General features: G+C 49.5%; 1 protein-coding gene across 1 annotated transcript in view; it reads left to right on the forward strand.

The window, feature by feature from the left end:
- Positions 1-17,534, forward strand: part of SLC15A1 (solute carrier family 15 member 1) — a 49,549-nt gene that overhangs the window by 7,069 nt on the left and 24,946 nt on the right. Inside the window, exons 2-8 of the mRNA XM_080798573.1 lie at positions 8,592-8,608; positions 9,011-9,092; positions 9,191-9,332; positions 10,248-10,367; positions 14,505-14,604; positions 14,829-14,919; positions 16,763-16,846. Of these exons, the coding sequence (XP_080654699.1) occupies positions 8,592-8,608; positions 9,011-9,092; positions 9,191-9,332; positions 10,248-10,367; positions 14,505-14,604; positions 14,829-14,919; positions 16,763-16,846 (636 nt within the window). The remainder of the gene's footprint in view (positions 1-8,591; positions 8,609-9,010; positions 9,093-9,190; positions 9,333-10,247; positions 10,368-14,504; positions 14,605-14,828; positions 14,920-16,762; positions 16,847-17,534) is intronic.

Below are 17,534 nucleotides of genomic sequence, written 5' to 3' on the forward strand. Positions count from 1 at the left end.
GAAGGAGCAGGTGTAGACAAAGGACTTCACTAGGGGAGCAAGGGTGTCCTTCCTGACACTGAGAAAACTCTCACCTGAGTGACCTCCCCTGCCCACGCCTGAGGCAGAACTTGGGCCTGGCCCTGGGCGCTTTCTGTTTCGCGTAACAGTTTACTACACATTAACCCGTGGCAGCCTCCTGCCTGGGGGAACTTTTCCTTCAATTGGGTAGTAAACAATCTTCTAACCAGTCAAAAGGCAGGAGGCTTCTGGGGCCCGGAGGGGTCATTTCTTTCTGAAGGAGAATGGGAATGGCCCTCAGGGATGCACATCTGTAATTCTGGAAACTAGAGGCTGAAAGTCACGGGTTCTATATCAAACCATCAGAGGCGGCCACTGTGGCCTCTGAAGCCTATGGTTTTAGCCAGTCCCATGTGGAAATCTTCTTTAAAAGCTAAGAGGGTGCCTGTGACCTACAGCAATGGGTGTGACCCTATTTGGAGATGGGGTCTTCACAGAGGTAATTAGTTCAGATGAGGTCATCCTGGAGTACCAGGCGCCCCCAATCCAATACCACCGGTGTCCTTCTACCAAGGGGACATTTGGACACAGGCACAAGTGCAGGGAGAAGACGGTGTGAGGACAGAAACAGAGGTCTGGGTAGAGCCATCACCAGCCAGAGAACGTCTAAGAGGGTCAGTAACCCTTAGAAGCTGGGGAGGGGCCGGTGCCCGCAGCGCGTGGAGCCCGTCCGTTTGAAGCTCATTGTCATGGCAGCCCTGGCAAGCTAACGCGCACACCCAGGGCTGCCTCCCTTTGACCCAACCGCAGGACCCCCAGGCTGAGGGACGAGGTGGTGTGACACAAGGGTGAGGCCTCCGAAGCCGACCCGCCAGGGGAGCCCGGTCCTAGCAGTCCCGCTCCCGCAACAAGGGGGTGACACAGTTGTGAACCACATATAGCTAAGCAGTTCTCGACTCTGCTCCTGTCTTCTCAGCCGCTGGGCTCATCATGCCTCTGGCCCATGTGGCCTGTATGGAAACAGGGACACCAGCGTCCCCAGACCGAGCTGGTCCCCGCAGCGGCACCGTGCCAGTGTCACTTAATGAGACCTATATGCTCCCATCAGCCTGGTTTCCCTGTGTTTAGCTTCATATAATTCGGGTTTAGTTGACGTTCCTAGTTCTCAAAGGACCGATAACTCATTTGCTTTTCGCGGGGGTAACTTGGTGGAACTGGCATTCCGGAAACCAGACATCCCTGTGTCCTGGTGGTATAGTCGTTTGCTGATGGAGCAAAGGAAAGATAGATTGTCCTTTAGTGGGGAAGACCGTATTGGTGGAAAAGAGTATTTCTACTAAAAACGACAAGAAGAAGAAGAACAGAACAGAAAGATGGGCAGGACCTGGCCATCGACGTGCAGGCGGTACCCTGTGTGAGGGCCCGTGGGGGCTGGACTGCGGCCCGTGCTCCGCCCAGGGACACCTTTTCTTGCTGGACCCAAGCCACGGTCCTCCAGTCCAGCCCTGCCTCCCGGGGCAGCCTCTGGCTTCAACAATCACAGTCCTCTCACGGCCACACAAATGCCCGAGGGGGCAGCAGGGGCCCTCAGGGCGGGAAATGCGGGGACAGAGCCAAGTAAGAAAAATATTGATCAAGTCGGGCAAGAAGCAACCTCAAGACGGATCACTCCAGAAACCAGGGCCTGGATGACAGGCACAACACTTGTCCTAAAGCTAACCTGACCACGGTCCGGGACTAGCCCATTTCAGAAAAGAAGAGTGCTTCTTCTTAATCGAAGTTGATCGATTTTTGGAAAAAAACAAACCAAGTGTGCCACACAAGGCACTCGGCCCCTTCCTGCCCGCCCCCAGCCCCCATGCCTCCTGTCACCTTGCTTCAGGTCCACCGCAGTGACACTGAGCGTACACCCTGCTGGGCTCTTTTTGAAGTGGTGCACACTTGATTTCCACACCGGAAAGGTGGGGAGAGAGCCTCTTGTATGTGAGGCTCTGTGACTTTCGTTGGTTCAGAAGTCAGAACAATGGCACTCTGTCAGGGCAGTTGTAAAAAGACTAAATAAATCGAAAAGGGGGTACCTGGGTGGCTCAGTAGGTTAAGCGTCTGCCTTTGGCTCAGGTCCTGGGATCGAGCCCCGAGTTGGGCTCCCTGCTCGGCTTCTCCCTCTCCCTCTTCCCTCCCTCTTACTTGTGCTTGCACTCTTTCTCTCTTTCTCAGATAAATAAATAAAATCTTTATTTAAGAAAAGAGAAATCTAAAAGGAAGACAGAGTATCTGGGAGGCCACGGGGAGGGGTGAGGGGCTAACTGCCCTAATGGCAGCCGAGGCTCTGAAAGGAGCCTGGTGTGGAGAGAGAATGGAAGTCGTGCAGCCTGACGGGCGGGGTGGGGGAAGCGGGAAGTCGGATGCTGGAGGGCTGGTTGTGCTGTGCCGAGCGGCAGGTCTGACCTTACAGGCACCAGAGAGCCGTCCTGAGTCGCTCCCTCTGGGGACGCTCAGGTCCGCCGGGGTGGAAGGGAGACGGGGAAGGTTGGGACAAGGCATCTGCTCGTCACAGCCAGAATCACATCAGAGGAGCCAATCGCCTGGCTCCGAGCCGCCACATACCTTCACACCGGACCCCTTCCCCAGCATCGCCCTGGAGCAGTGAGGGGCTCCCAGACTCCGGAGGGGCTCCCAGACTCCGGCGGGCCTGATCCCGTGCAGATGCCGGGAGCTTCCCCGGGGATTTTCTCATTGGGTAGGTCTGGGATGGACCTGAGAGTGTGTACTCCTGATGGGTTCCCAGGAGCTGCTGCCGCCGGGCCAGAGATCACACTTTAGAACCACGGCAGCGGGGAATTAAACACCATCCCGAAACCCCTACAGCCACACGCACATGGCACACCGTAGTGGTGCTCGTTCAAAAAAGCGGCTTAATTGAAAATCAGTGGTTGTCCCTGTGGTTTGTGTTTAAGAAGACTGGCTTTCCCCTGTCCACAACCTGCTAATCCCTGTGGCCTCGTTTCCCAGGACGGTGTCATAAGGACCTTCTTCTTTTGGCTAGTGTGAGTGACCCTGGAGGGGACTGCGTCTTTCTTTGAGGGCCCTTCTCAGCCCTGCCAGGGGTCCCCCATTGCAAGGTCTTGCCCATATTTTCATCTTATATCAGCCTCTGCCACATACCCGTCTGCACTACCCAGCTGTCTTTCCGGGATGCTGCGAAGAGCAAAGTTCATTTCATTGCGGCAGATCTGATCTCACCAACCAGCTTGCAAAGACGGCGTCAGCATCTCTCGGCGAAGGAATGGCGGGCCAGAGGTTGACCGCTTTGAATCCTTAAAGCCACACGATTAGGAAGGGTGTCCCCAAGCGGAGGCTTCCCTCCTGCTCCCCATGGCCCATGCCCTTCCACCTAAAAGAATCCAGGCTTGATTAACTTAACTCATTTTCCTCCTGGTTTATGAAACCATTTTCAGACCACCTCCTTCTTTGCAGCGGCCCTGGAAGGCGGCATCGTCTATACGGCCGGCTCGTGGAGAGTAGACCTGCAGACGTTAGAGCGAGGAACGATGCTACCAGATCCCATTGAACAGGCATGGGACGGGACTCCTGAACCTCCAGACAGAAAATGTGGCTAAGGGAAAGAATTATTTGAAGAAAGAGCACTTTGCGGGCAAATGAGACTTGCTGGAGGTTTGAGTCTTAGTTCTATGTGAACAGTGAGGGACTGAGCGATAAAGACCTCCATGGGCAGAGCTTGCAGCAAATCCTTACTTATTTCCTATCAGCCGCTGTCACACACTACCACCAATTTAGTGACGTAAAAAGGACACGGATTTCTTATCTCGCAGTTCTGGAGGTCAAAAGTCTGCGTGGGTCTCACTGAGCTAAAATCTAGGTGTCAGCAGGGCTGTGTTTCTTCTGGAGGCTATGGGGGAGAATCTGGTTCCTTGTCTTTTCCAGCTTCTAGAAGCTGCCACATTCCTTGCCTCATGTTGGCCTTCCAGAAATCACCATCGCTCCGACCTCTGTTTCCTTCTTCACATCTCCTCTTTTGACTCTTTTAAGGACCCATGGGATTACACTGGGGCCACCAGATAATCCAGGATAAACTCCCCACCTCACAGTCTTTAACTTAGTCGCATCTGCAGAGTCCCCTGGCCGTGGAAGGTAACACATCGCTAGCTCCAGGGTCAGGACACGGACATCTTGTGGACCACTGTTTCTGCCGGCCACACCATGCAGGAGTTTCATTCCTAAATGCAATACGTAGCTTACTCCCTCAATTCCACTCTTGGTGGTGGTGGAGAGGAGTTTCCTCTCTGCCCAAAGGTAAGAGCTGCTCAGACAGGGGCAGCTTCTTCTTTCCTTCCAACCTCCCAAGTCCAAGTCCTAGAAGTGCACTCTTCACGCCCATGATGTTGCTGAGAGAATTCTTAATTTCTTTTTTTTTTTATAAATATATTTTTTTAAAGATTTATTTATTTATTTGTCAGAGAGAGAGAGAGAGAGAGAGAGGAGCGAGAGTGAGCACAAGCAGAGTGGCAGGCAGAGGGAGAAGCAGGCTCCCTGCCGAGCAAGGAGCCCGATGTGGGACTCGATCCCAGGATGCTGGGATCATGACCTGAGCCGAAGGCAGCTGCTTAACCAACTGAGCCACCCAGGCGTCCCGAGAATTCTTAATTTCTGAACATGAGCCATGACAGTTAGAATTTCCATCCCTAAATGGTCCAAAATATGGAACGTGCTTTGTTAGATAGTAAGAAATGAAATGAAGAGATTTCATTAGGTAGTGGGAAATTATTAGTAGAGTGTCTTTATTGGTTTTGCATCCTCTGTCTCTAAGCCAGTAACCACAGAAATGTCTAATGTACACTTAGCTTATTAAATTCTTTAGCCAAAAGAAAGACAAAAGCACTGCTAAGCCTTGAATAACAATAGGAGCCAGAGTGGACTCTGTGCCCAGTCCTGGCATGCCTGATTCTAAGCTGCTTTATTGACTCGGATCAGCATTCACATCCAAGTAACCCACGGATGATGCCAGAACCGCGGGCCACTCAAACTCCCTGATTAGATGTACTGTCAGGATACCGGCGGATAAGGCTGCGGGTCCACACCCTTGAGCTTTCTCAGAGAGCGACCCTGTTGACACGGATGTGAGATAAGAAATGCTGACTGCACTGTCCATCCACCAAACGCCCTGAATTCCGCAGCAGAAGAGGTTAGTAACCTCTGACCCCCAATAATCAGAGTTGCTCTTTGGAATGCGCACCTTTCAGAAAATAACTTCCTGGGTGATGGCTGGGTACTAAAATCTCAGGTGTTCACCGGGGTGAACTTAGGGGTTTCATCTGCCATTACGTAGTTCTGAGCGTGATGGTTGCTGGAACAACAGCAAAGCTCTCTTTTCCGTAACCGGTTATGTTTGAAGTAGACAAAACCTTTAGCGCCCACTGTTTGCCAAATAATAATGGTAAACAGTATTTTTTCCCAAAAAATGATAGGTGTGGGGCACCTGGGTGGTTCAGTTGATTAAGCATCCGACTTGGTTTTGGCTCACGTCCTGATCTCTGGGTCGTGGGATCGAGCCCCGCATCAGGCTCCACGCTCTGCGGGGAGTCAGCGTAAGGATTCTCTCCCTCTGCCCCTCCCCTCACTATCTCTCACTCTCTCTAAAATAAACAGATAAATCTTGAAAAAAAAAAAATGACAGGTGCTGCCATGTCCTGAGAAACCACAGGGAAGGAACAGTTGCAGGGAAGCTCCGGCCTGTCTCTGTTGGGTTTGGGTCTTTGGGCCTCCCTCCTGCTTTTCTGTCAAGGCGTAGGGCAAGGACCTGTCTGAACCCGGGGCAGGGGTGCTCAGCGCGCTCCGTCCGGTCTGTGGGGAGACGGTAGTGAGAGCCCGTTATCGGGAGCACAGGCAGGCGGCGCATCCGCTGTTTCCTCTAGAAGACGGGGCTCCGCCGCGGTGAAGCCGGCCTTGTCTGAGGGCAGTTCAGAAGCGCGTGCTCCTGACCGGGTCTTTTATTCCACTGGTGAGCGGCAGTCCCTGGCCTGGCGATGAAAGCTGGCTTGTGGCCTGCCGCCGTCAGGGTCCCATCCGGACACAGAAGGCACACTCAGAATAGGAGTGATTAGTCACACACACACACACACACACACACACACACACACATTTTGGAAAAGGCTGGGGGAGGGGTGCAGGGAGCCATCGATGTCCGTGCAGGTGCCCGGAGTAGTGGTCTCAGTGACCACCCCCAGGAAGTGGTTCATGTCTGTGACCAGAACCGGGAAAGAGGCTTATGTGAGGAAGGCCTTCTTCAGAGGAGCGGCGACTGTGGCTTGAGGGCGCAGCCGTCTGAGGTGATTTCTGAGGAGGAGACAGGGAAAGGAACACCTGACCCCTCTGCTCACCTACCACGGCTCCCCACTGGCCAAACCCTGTGGGGATCGCAGCGACGACATGCACGTGGGACGGCCTCACAGGCAGAAGGAGGCTGGGGCCGGGATCCGAACCTGGGACGCCATGACGGATGTGACTGATCCTCTGGAATACTTACTCATTCAACAAACACTCGATGTCCACGCTGTGGGGCGCCGGGGACTCTGAGGTAGCAGCATCTTCCTGAGTGAGGCCTGGGCTGGGGGCTTCACACTCGGAACTGTTACACCGGTCCTGTGAGCGCCATGGCGTTGTCTGGCTCTGACAGGCGGGCTGCCCGGAGGGAAGCTGGGCTCAGCCCCGGTCACAGCTGGAAAGCCACACGAGTGTGATTCAGCCACACGTCCCCCCCCCCCCCCCCGACCCCAAGCCCACACACTTCACCTGCCCCCTCTCCCAGCAGCTCCTGCCCACAAGGAAGTCTGACTGGGGAGACAACCAGGCTATCCGTGTCGAAGAATCTCCTTCCAGAACTTTATAGATGGCAGGAGTGGGGCCTGGCGCCCCAGGAGCCCAGGACAAGCTCTTCCCCGCCTTAGGACAAGGACTGAAGGAGCACCACTGCTCTCGGGAGGGCAAAAGCAAGACCTTGTGGCGTGAGGCCAGGGGCCATGCAGAGCTGGGGAAGTGCCGGTGCCCGCAGCGCGGCGTGACCAGAATCAGGAAACCAGGCCCCAGCCCACGAGGGGGGTGGCGGGGGGGCCTGGACCACCGCCGGGGTCTGGGCCAAGCGCAGGGTTCCTCAGGCGGAGCTGCGGTTTTGTTTCACGGGGGCTGGGGCTCAGGGCGGGCCCGTAACGAGAATGCGAGGCGACAGGCCAGCTTCTGCATCGGCTTCCTGCTCTGGGCGGCAGGCACGGGGTGTCTCTGCGGGGCTCGGGGCGGGGGGAAGTAATAAAGCCGACTTCTGCGGATCAGTCAGGCAACATCGCAGCCTGTGGGTGGTTCTCCGGGGCGGGGGGGGGGGGTGTCTCTGAACCAGCGGGGACATCACCTGTGGGACTTGTGACACATGCAGACTCCAGGGGCCGTCCCCCCACCTCAGAGTCAGCCGCTGAGAGTGTGGGGCTCGGCGACCTGCTCTCACAGGCCCCCCGGTGATTCTGGGGCACACTGAAGTGTGAGGACCATTCCGTGGGGTCACTGATGCGTAATAGAGGCAGGGAGCGCTCAAGGGTCCCCCGAAACAAAGGATTCTAGGATCCGGGGAGGGGCTCTGTGACAGGCACGGGTAGCTACGGGACCTTGCGTTGGGGCGGGGAACTGCCTTGAGACAGGGTATGGGTCAGCTGTCGTCAAAATTCAGGCGAGACCAGAGCAGGGGCTGGGCCAGTGGGCATGATGGGTACGCCTAGGATCTAGAAGGTCGAGTCAACAACCCTGGGTTTGCATTGGCTCACTTGGAAGCTCACATTTTTTTCTTCCTGTACTTCTAATTCCCTCTTCAGACAATAAGGCCCTGCTCTGTGGTCAGCACTGGAAAACATGCCGGGGGTGGGGAGATGGGTACCCCTAGAGGGGAGGCAAAGATGCAAACCACTGAGCTCTGGGAGCCCAGGGAGGCAGACAGGGCTCTGTGAAGGTCATGCCGTGGCCAGGCGGACGACGGGTGTAGGAAGGGGCCGGGGCTGACCCAGGAATTCCATACGGTCTTGTGCATTAAGGACTGTGGGCGGGCGCCCCACGTGCTCAGCAAACTGATAGCTGGGAAGGGCAGGAGGCCTGTCCGCGTGCGGAAGGGGCTGGAAGGAAGGCCGTCACAGGTAAGAGGAAAGGTGGTCGAATCCTCGCTGTGCTAGGCCCCCTGTGGCATTTCATATTTCCCTCACTGAATCCCCACCAAACCCCACTGCCCTCGTGAGATCGTGAAAGGCGTGCAAAAATGTTTGGATTTCATCCTGTGGCCAGTGAGCAGCCTTTGAAGTGTTTCAAGGAGGAAATGGCTTTGGCACCATTCTCGAAGTCTCTGACTTTCAAGTCTGACCACAATGAGAATGGCCTGCAGAGCTAATGAAAAGAAAATCTGATGCCAGGCCCCACTCGCCGGAGAGAGCTGGGAGGGTCTGGACAGCACATCTGTCTGCCTGAGAAGTCAGAGAGTCTGAGCGCGGGCTTAGCAAAACATATTTTAATTACCTAATAGTGGTGTTTTGGTTTTCTTTCAGGGATGTCCAAGTCTCGGGTGAGTATCCTTTTTTTCTTCTCTGCATAGCTTCACTTGGCAAATTCCAGTCCGTTCTGCTCCTGGATGTTCACAGCTGTGCTCCCTTCGCTTACCAGATGTCTGTCATCCGCGTGAATCAGTGCGGGAACAGTCCTGAGTTTCTGTGTGAAATTTCTTCTCTTGAGGAAATGCTAATGTCTAGTCCTTCTCGAACGAACGAGAAAACTAGATGCTTTATTTCACTGTTGTCTCTGTGTGGCGTGTGAGGGCATAGAAATTTCTGAATTCTAGATCCGCTTCTGGTTAGTCAGGCAGTGCTAAGTTACTAAATACGCATCAACTACTCATGCCGTTAGCGTTGTCTGTGACCGTGGCCCAGTGAGGAGCACGTTTCAATCTTACACCGTTTCCTTTTGTCAGGGTTGCTTTGGTTATCCCTTGAGCATCTTCTTCATCGTGGTCAATGAGTTCTGTGAAAGATTTTCCTACTATGGAATGCGAGGTAATGATTTTCATCCTTCTCCCCTTGAGCGGAGAGCCTGAGTTACCACAGCTCCTAACTTTGTCTCCCCTCCCACTCCCCTTGCCCTCTGCCAAAAGCCCTCCTGATTCTGTACTTCAGACGGTTCATCGGATGGGACGATAATCTGTCCACGGCCATCTACCACACGTTTGTGGCTCTGTGCTACCTGACGCCAATTCTGGGTGCGTTGATCGCTGACTCCTGGCTGGGAAAGTTCAAGTGAGTGTTTATAGCTTCCTTATGAAGAAATAAGCCCAAAAGGAATGATAAGCTTTGTGGTTTGGAATGATGGATGCTGGGAACAAAGAATCAAGGCACATCAAACTCTTAGGAGAGACTTCTAGGCCCTGTTTTGGCTCAGATCCTATCCCCAGAGTCTAGTACAGTGCCTGGCATTGAACAGTGAGAATGCAGGTAACGCCGGTGAGTTTTTTCCCTCCTCCGAACAATGATAACATCTTTGTCTCCCCTTGAAATAGTAGCAGGGATACTATCCATCATTAATCATGTGTGAGGCATGGGATTAAGGTCTAGAGAACACGGAAGTTCCCCGATGTATATGCCTGCTACTGGAAGTCTCACATGGCTCACTGGGCAGAGAGGACATGGGGCGCTCACCCAGATCTGTAGGAACAGCTCCAAGAGTGTACCCAGTAGATAGATACCGAGAAGTCCCTAGGACTTAATGAGCAAGGCAGTGGGGGCTCTTCTGGGCCAAATTCACGGACTATCTCAAAAGAATTCAATACAATACAAAAATAACCAATGGCCCACTCCAGGCCAAATATTGTTACCAGGCACAAGGTAAGTCTCTCTTACTGTTTAATCGTTGATGTTCTCACTTCAGTAGTCAGGTAGAAGAAAACATTGTGTTTTTCAAGTAGTTCAAAGATGAAACAGACCTTTCCCCCTTCCCCTGGCTCCAACCAATGTTGCTAGACTCTCTCCGGCTGAGCGATGGATCGTCCAGCAGCCTGCCTTTCCAAGAGTTACCAGTCTGACTCAGGTTTGAGCAACGAGCATACACATGACTGGGCTCTTGCATTTTGAAGCAGGAGGACTTTCTGTGGGAGACGAGGAAGTGGATGGGTCTTGTGCAACTAACTTGGATTCTCTTAACCCGTTTCAACACAGGACGATTGTGTCGCTCTCCATTGTCTACACCATTGGACAGGCGGTCACCGCAGTGAGCTCAATTAATGACCTCACGGACTTCAATCATGATGGAATCCCCGACAACCTTTCTGTGCATGTGTGAGTTGACGTTACTTGCTGCCCTACCCCACCCGGGCACTGGTGGCTTCCTTGGTGCTCGAATGTTTGGTCTTTTTCCTTGAACTTCACCATAAGTGTAAGGAGGTCTTTCCTCCCTCATGAGCAGAGAGAAAGCTGTTTAGTTGACTAAGAGTTGGGTCTTCGAATGTCACCATCCTCAAAGTTGTCCGGGGTCACGGCTCACTTGACGGCTTGCTGTCTCGGGTCCATCTCAACGCGAGACATGGTCACTGTACGGAATACTTGATCTTCCCTAGAGGGACATATCTCCCACGAACCTGGATCCCTAATTGTGCCAGGTTTCCTCAAGACTCTGTACCTTTGGTTGTCTTCTCGTACCAAACTTCTACTTATTTTTCAGCAATTTGCTTTTGTAAATATTTGGTCCAGCCCTGTTGTTCTGAATTCTTGATAGAAAGGGCTATTGACAAATGCTCCTCTGGGAGATTAATTTCCCATCACTGCAGTCTGGCCCAGTAGACAACATATAAGGATTTATTTTGCTTCCGGTTCTTGTGCCTCAGTTCCTTGATCTATGACTAAACCATCTTATGGGTTGAGAAAGTAGTCACCGAAATTCAAATTAGTCTCTGCAATTCCTACGCTTCTGGTTTGTTGTTAGTCAGTCAGATTACTGTTTAGACCAGGTCCCTCGTGGCGACACCCGTGGTGCCCACAGGGCACTGTGTTAGTGGAAGGGAGTGGCTCCAGGCCCAGGTGGGCAGCTCAGACTTCCAACATCTGATGCCCAGTTACCCAAGGAGGAGCCGAAAGTTCCGGGCAGCCCATCTTCCTCGTGCCTCCGCTTTCTCTTCTATAATATCAATTAAGAATAGGGACTTTGGAGCCAGGCTAAGTGGGTTCAAACGCTGACTGTGCCTTTTACTAGCTGTGTGACCTTGAGCAAATTTCTTAACCTCTGTGCTCAGGTCTTCTCGTTTTTACTGCTGCCTACCTCGTGTGGGACTCTTGTAGTCCAGGTGAGCGCCTACACGTGGCCTGGCAAGTGAGAAGTGTTCAAGAAAGCTTAGCTACTGGGTGTATTTCATGGAGTTAGAATTACGGCATGCTTACAACTCTCACAAGAGCGCAGGGAGTATCCTATCCAGTTGGTTGTTTTTGGATGTCATTTAAAATGCTTAAAGTGAAGAAAACAAAAAAGAAGAAAAACACAAAATAAAAAAGAATGCTTGGAGTGACAGCACGGAGCACAAATTCTATTAAGAAGCAAAGGAAAGAAATCCTTCAATTAATTCAAGTAGACAAGCATGGTATTTTCAGGGGTCCTTTCTATGTGCAGTATCTTTCTTGACTTTCTCTGTTCCATAAAATATTTTTTAGCATTTTAAAGCCATATTTGCAAACAGGAAGGTATGGAATAAATACTGATAAAAGCTGTAATTGGTAGCACGTACTATAAATCCAACAAAAATGATAAAATGAGGGTTGGTAAATTCTATGAGTGATTTTTTTCTTTTTCAATTCAGGAGGTAAGGTACTTACAGATAGCTTAGAAAATGCGAATTAAAATAACTAATGCTTCGGGTGCCTGAGTGGTTCAGTTGGTTAAGTGTCTGGCTTCGACTCAGATCATGATCCTGGGGTCCTGGGATAGAGCCCCATGTCGGGCTCCCTGCTCAGCAGGGAGTCTGATTCTCACTCTCCTTCTGCTACTCCCCCTGCTTGACTCTGTCTCTCAAATAAGTAAATAAAATCTTTAAAAAAAAGTAACTAACCCTTAATCTCTTCTGTTACTATAAATAATACCTTTTATTATTGTAAAAATTATAGTCGTAAATCTTATGCTCTACTTCTTTACTGTCTTCTGTACTCTGTAAACAAATTAAGCTCATCTATATTACCTGATATTCTGCTTTGTAATTAAGTCGTGTTTTCCAATGTCTTCTAATGACTATTATGAGTCTATTATGATTGTACTGGAGACAGTGCTTAAATATTTCACTTACCCATTCTTTTAGTGAGAATGATAAGGCCACAGAAGAATCCCATACATAGATACTTGCTCAGTATTCAAACTATTGCTCTGCATTTCCTAAATAGTAGGTAATGGTATTAACATGAAGGCCCATGAATTCAACTTTCATTCACCTGTCAAGACTACAATCCTGTGAATCATCTTCTCAAACAGGTTGAGCCCCTTTTCTGTTTAACTACTGTGAGATTGTGCTTTATCATAAAAAGTATATATTGGGTCTTCCCTGCTTGGGGCACAGACCTCCTAAGACCCTTGGCGGGGCGCCTGGGTGGCTCAGGTCATGATCTCAGGGTCCTGGGATCGAACCCCGCATCGGGCTCTCTGCTCAGCGGAGAGCCTGCTTCTCCCTCTCCCTTTGCCTGCCTCTCTGCCTACTTGTGATCTCTCTCTCTTTGTGTCAAATAAATAAATAAGATCTTTAAAAATAAATAAATAAATAAATCCCTTGGAATTCACTAAGTGAGGAGAGGAACAAAGTGTCTCTTGTTATGTTAATGAGGTAGCTTTTGGTCCCCACCTAAGGATGGGGGCTGGCTGCCCAAAGAACCAATCACATGAGGGGTGCCTGGGTGGCTCAGTCAGTTAAGAGGCTGGCTCTTTTTTTTTTTTTTTAAAGATTTTATTTATTTATTTGACAGAGAGAGAGAGAGCATAAGCAGGCAGAGTGGCAGGCAGAGGGAGAGGGAGAAGCAGGCTCCCTGCTGAGCAGAGAGCCCGATGCAGGGCTCAATCCCAGGACCCTGAGATCATGACCTGAGCCAAAGGCAGCTGCTTAACCAGCTGAGCCACCAGGCACCCCAAGAGGCTGGCTCTTGGTTTCCATTCAGGTCATGATCTCAGGGTCCTGGGATTGAGCCTTTCGTTGGCTCTGGGCTCAGTGTGGAGTCTGCTTGAGATACTCTCTCTATCTCTCTATCCCTCCTCGCTCTCTCTCTCAAATAAATAAGTAAATGTTTTTTCTTTTTAAAGAACCAATTTTGTACCTACCACCAGGCTCACCCAACTGGTAGTGGGTATTATGGAAGGCACGTATTGCCTGGATCACTGGGTGTGGTGTATAAACAATGAATTTTGGAACACTTAAAAAAATAATAAAATAAAAGCATTACATTCTAGAAAAAATAAAGAACCAATTACATGATTAGAGGATTGGAGCTTTCATTCACACGCATACCACCCCCCAACCTCCATGGAGGAGAGGGGCTGGACATTGAATTACTATCCAGTGGCCAGTGATTTAATCAATCATGTCTATGTAATGAAGCCTTCATAAAAACCATAGGACTAGGTAGGGAGAGCTCTCAGATTGGTGAGCAAGTTCAGGTACAGGACAGGAGTGCCCTGGAGGGGACATGGCAGTCCTGCCCCCCTTCCCACCTACCCTGCCCTGTGCATCTCTTCCAGTTGGGTGTTCCCAAGTTCTATCCTTTCATAATAAACCAGTGATCTAGGAAGTATTTCCTGAGCTCTGTGAGCAGCTCCAGCAAATTCCTTGGACGCTAGGAGGAGATCGTGTGAATCACCGATTTGTAGCCAGTAGGTGAGAAGTACAAGTAACAACCTGGACTTGTGAGTGGCATCTGAAGTTCAAGGAGAGGGTCTTTGGAACCTCCAAGCCTTATCCATCAGCCAGAAGCACAGGTGACCACCTAGGTTTGCACCTGGTACCTGATGGGTCTTATTGGCGGTGTGGGGGGGGCAGTCTTACAGGACTGAGCCCATCACCTGCGGAGCCTGATGCCATCTCTGGGTAGATAGTGTCGGAGTAGAGTTGAATTGTAGGACACCCAGCTGGTGTCTGAGAAGTGCTTGCTGGTGGTGTGGGGAACTCCCTCCCTACATTGGAAATTGGGGCCAAGAACCCAAAAACCACTGTGCCTGGTCTTCTGAGGGACATTACAGGAGAGAGAGGCTCTTGCTTTTAAGAATCTCATATTTCTGGGGCACCTGGGTGGCTCAGTCAGTTAAACATCTGACTCTGGATCTCAGCTCAGGGTCTTGCTCTCAGGGTTGTGAGTTCGAGTCCCACGTTGGGCTCCACACTGGGTATGGAGACTACCTAAAAAAAAAAAAAAAAAAAGAGTCTTATATTTCTGCAATAACCCCTCTCCTTCCCCTAGGGCACTGTCCATGATTGGCCTGGCCCTGATAGCTCTGGGAACGGGAGGAATAAAGCCCTGTGTGTCTGCATTTGGTGGAGATCAGTTTGAAGAGGGCCAGGTAAGATCAGGCGCCTTCACAGAAACTACATAAATGAGTTACAAACGTCCAGGGATCACATTCCCCTGACACAAAGTCTGTTCTCCATTTGATTCTTTTCAAGGACATTTAAAAGTAGGATACTGACCAAAACTAAGTTAGAAGTGAAGACAGATCACCAATTACATTTTCTCCATTGATACATAACCAGAGTCATATTGTAACTTTTTTCCTTCTTATTACAGGAAAAACAAAGAAACAGATTCTTTTCCATCTTTTATTTGGCCATTAATGCTGGAAGCTTGCTTTCTACTATCATCACTCCCATCCTCAGAGGTAAAAAATATATATATATCTGAAGAGGATTTCTGTTTTTCTCTTTTTAATTATGGAGAGAAAGTCAGGTGGAAAGCTTAAGTCCTTGTTCCGTGTGTCCCTCTTCTCCTGTTACACTTCCGCTGTGGGATACACGCTGTTCACTTTGGAAATTCAGAAGATGAACTTCTTGTCTTTTCTGATCTTTATTGAGCCCCTGATCCCAAGGACCACTGAAGAATCTAAAACATCCCAAGTATAGCAATCAATTTTTCTAAATGATTGTTAATGCAAAGTCTTTGTTCACAGTCAAGGATGAGACAAGAGGTACAGTTTAGAAACCTCACCTGGATGGGTCATAGTTGACATTTTTGCTTTTCAAGCTTTGCTCCCAGTGACGTTCAGTGAGCTAGGAAGAATTTAATGGGCAAAGTTTTATTCTTTCCGTTCCTCTCATCTCAGCTATTTTTAAAAGAACTGCCCAGGAAAGAGAATGAGACAGCAGCTACCAACAGCTCGCACATTTTTGTGCTGGCTGACACGCCACCGAGAGTTTGTGAATTTCCCACATGGAAGGGAATATTCAGGGACAGACTGGACCAAAACAACCCCCTGGTAGACACAATGCAAAACAGATTAAATGATGAAAGAAAATATTTTATGGGGATTTGTGTATTTCTGCATGGAGTAGTAATTTGAAGATGACACTCAAACCCCATTCCAACTTGTTGTGTATAAACATTTACTAGCTTGTATTCTTGCATTATGTTTCCTCCCCTCCTCACCCCTCCCTGCCTCCTCTTTCCACTTGAATACGTACTATGCATGTCTGAATTGCAGAATGTGTGGAAGGATCATTGTAAAGGTAAAGTCGTGGCTCTCATACAAATATGAAAGCAGGTGCTGAGATTTTATATGGCTTATTAATTAAGAAGGAAACTGGAATACTTCCACAATCAGCCCAAATAAGCATTTGCCGGACAGAGACTGATACTCTTAACCCTTTTGCATTGCCACGAGCTGGAATCATTTGTACAGCTATGAATGAGAAACATTTGCATGACTCTCGATTTTCTATGAGTTAACTTCTTTCTCTCTGGAACTGTGAAACAGCTAGTCAAAGACAGAGTCAAACCCCTTTTGGATCAGATTATTCCTGGAGGCTCTGTTCCGTGGAAGGAATTCCCAATAATCTCAGTTGCTCCTTCCAAAGTCTGTATTTTCCTCCTACCAGCCCTAGCATCTCAGAGCTAAAATAAATCTACAGTCAGGTGTTAGCAAACTATGGCCAAAGGCCCAGATCTGGAAATCTGGACAAGACCATCCATTTGTCTATTGTCTATGGCTGCTTTCATCCTACAAAGTCAGGGTTGGGTAGTTGAAACAAAGACTAAATCATCCACAAAGTCTAAAATATTTACTATCTGTCTCGTCACAGAAAAGTTTATTGACCCCCACCCTGGGCCATCTAATTGCTTTCTAATTAGCATGAATTCAGGAACACACAATCTTGATTTCCCAGGATACTTTGGTTTTATTTACTGAGTCCCCTATCATAAGTTACTGTATCCAGGTCACTTCTATCTCCCCCACTAAGAAAATCCACTTAAGGGTTCTCACTGATTTTGGCTTGGCCAATACCAGCATCTATTTTGGGTCTAAGATTAGAAGCTGTGTTCAGCTCCCACTCTTTTTACTCCAAAGCTGTTTGGCTCAGCGGGCAATGAAATCAATGAGGCAGATGAATGTGTCTAGAACATTAAGTGAAAACAATATGTAATAACTAGGTAGGGATTTTTAAAAAGGTAATCATATGAGCATTGCCAATGCCATGATGGATTTTAATCTTATAATTTCTCCTCAGTTCAACAGTGTGGAATTCACAGTAAACAAGCATGTTACCCACTGGCCTTTGGGGTTCCTGCGGCTCTCATGGCCGTGTCTCTGAGTAAGTAGAAATTAGTTGAATTAATACAATCCTATGATCAGGTCAGACCCACCCGTTAATTATTGCAACCAATTTGTAGAAGGTCATGGGACAAATCGTACTAAGAATTCCCGTGCTCTGAGAATCAAAGTAGAGCTAGCATATCGTTTCAGAGGGAACAAGGTGAGGAAAGGGTCTACAGGAACAGGGATCGATTGAGCTGGGCACTGAAAGGTCTGATACTATTTAGGCAGACTAAGGTGGAAGTGATGGACTCCGTTAGACTCGACGACCCCGTGGCTGAAAACATTTGTTCTCATCCACATGTCTCATCTCCAGCTTGCCCGAGACCAGGCAACCTGGTCCAATTCCTGCTTAAATACTTCCAGTGAGTGTCTAGATTTCCATAAAGTATCATCTCAAAGTGTTTCCACCAGAGGGGACACCTGGGTGGCTCAGTCAGTTGGGTTGTACTTTTCTCTGATTTTTTTTAGTTTTTAAGAGCACTTGGTGTGCCCACTTTAACCCTGTTTGCCCAGCTTGTAGCCATCTCACTTTATCCGTACACCTGTGCCAGAGCTCAATATTTCCCCCTTTCCTGTGCCTATTTTCTTCCATAATTCCAAAGAGTGCCCCACTCCCCTAAAAGGCTCATATACACCTTCTCCTCTCTGATGCTGCGTAAGGAGATAGAGAGGATTTCAAAAAC

The sequence above is a fragment of the Martes martes genome, assembly GCF_963455335.1.
Source record: "Martes martes genome assembly, chromosome: 3".
In the NCBI taxonomy this organism is placed as follows: Eukaryota; Metazoa; Chordata; class Mammalia; order Carnivora; family Mustelidae; genus Martes; species Martes martes.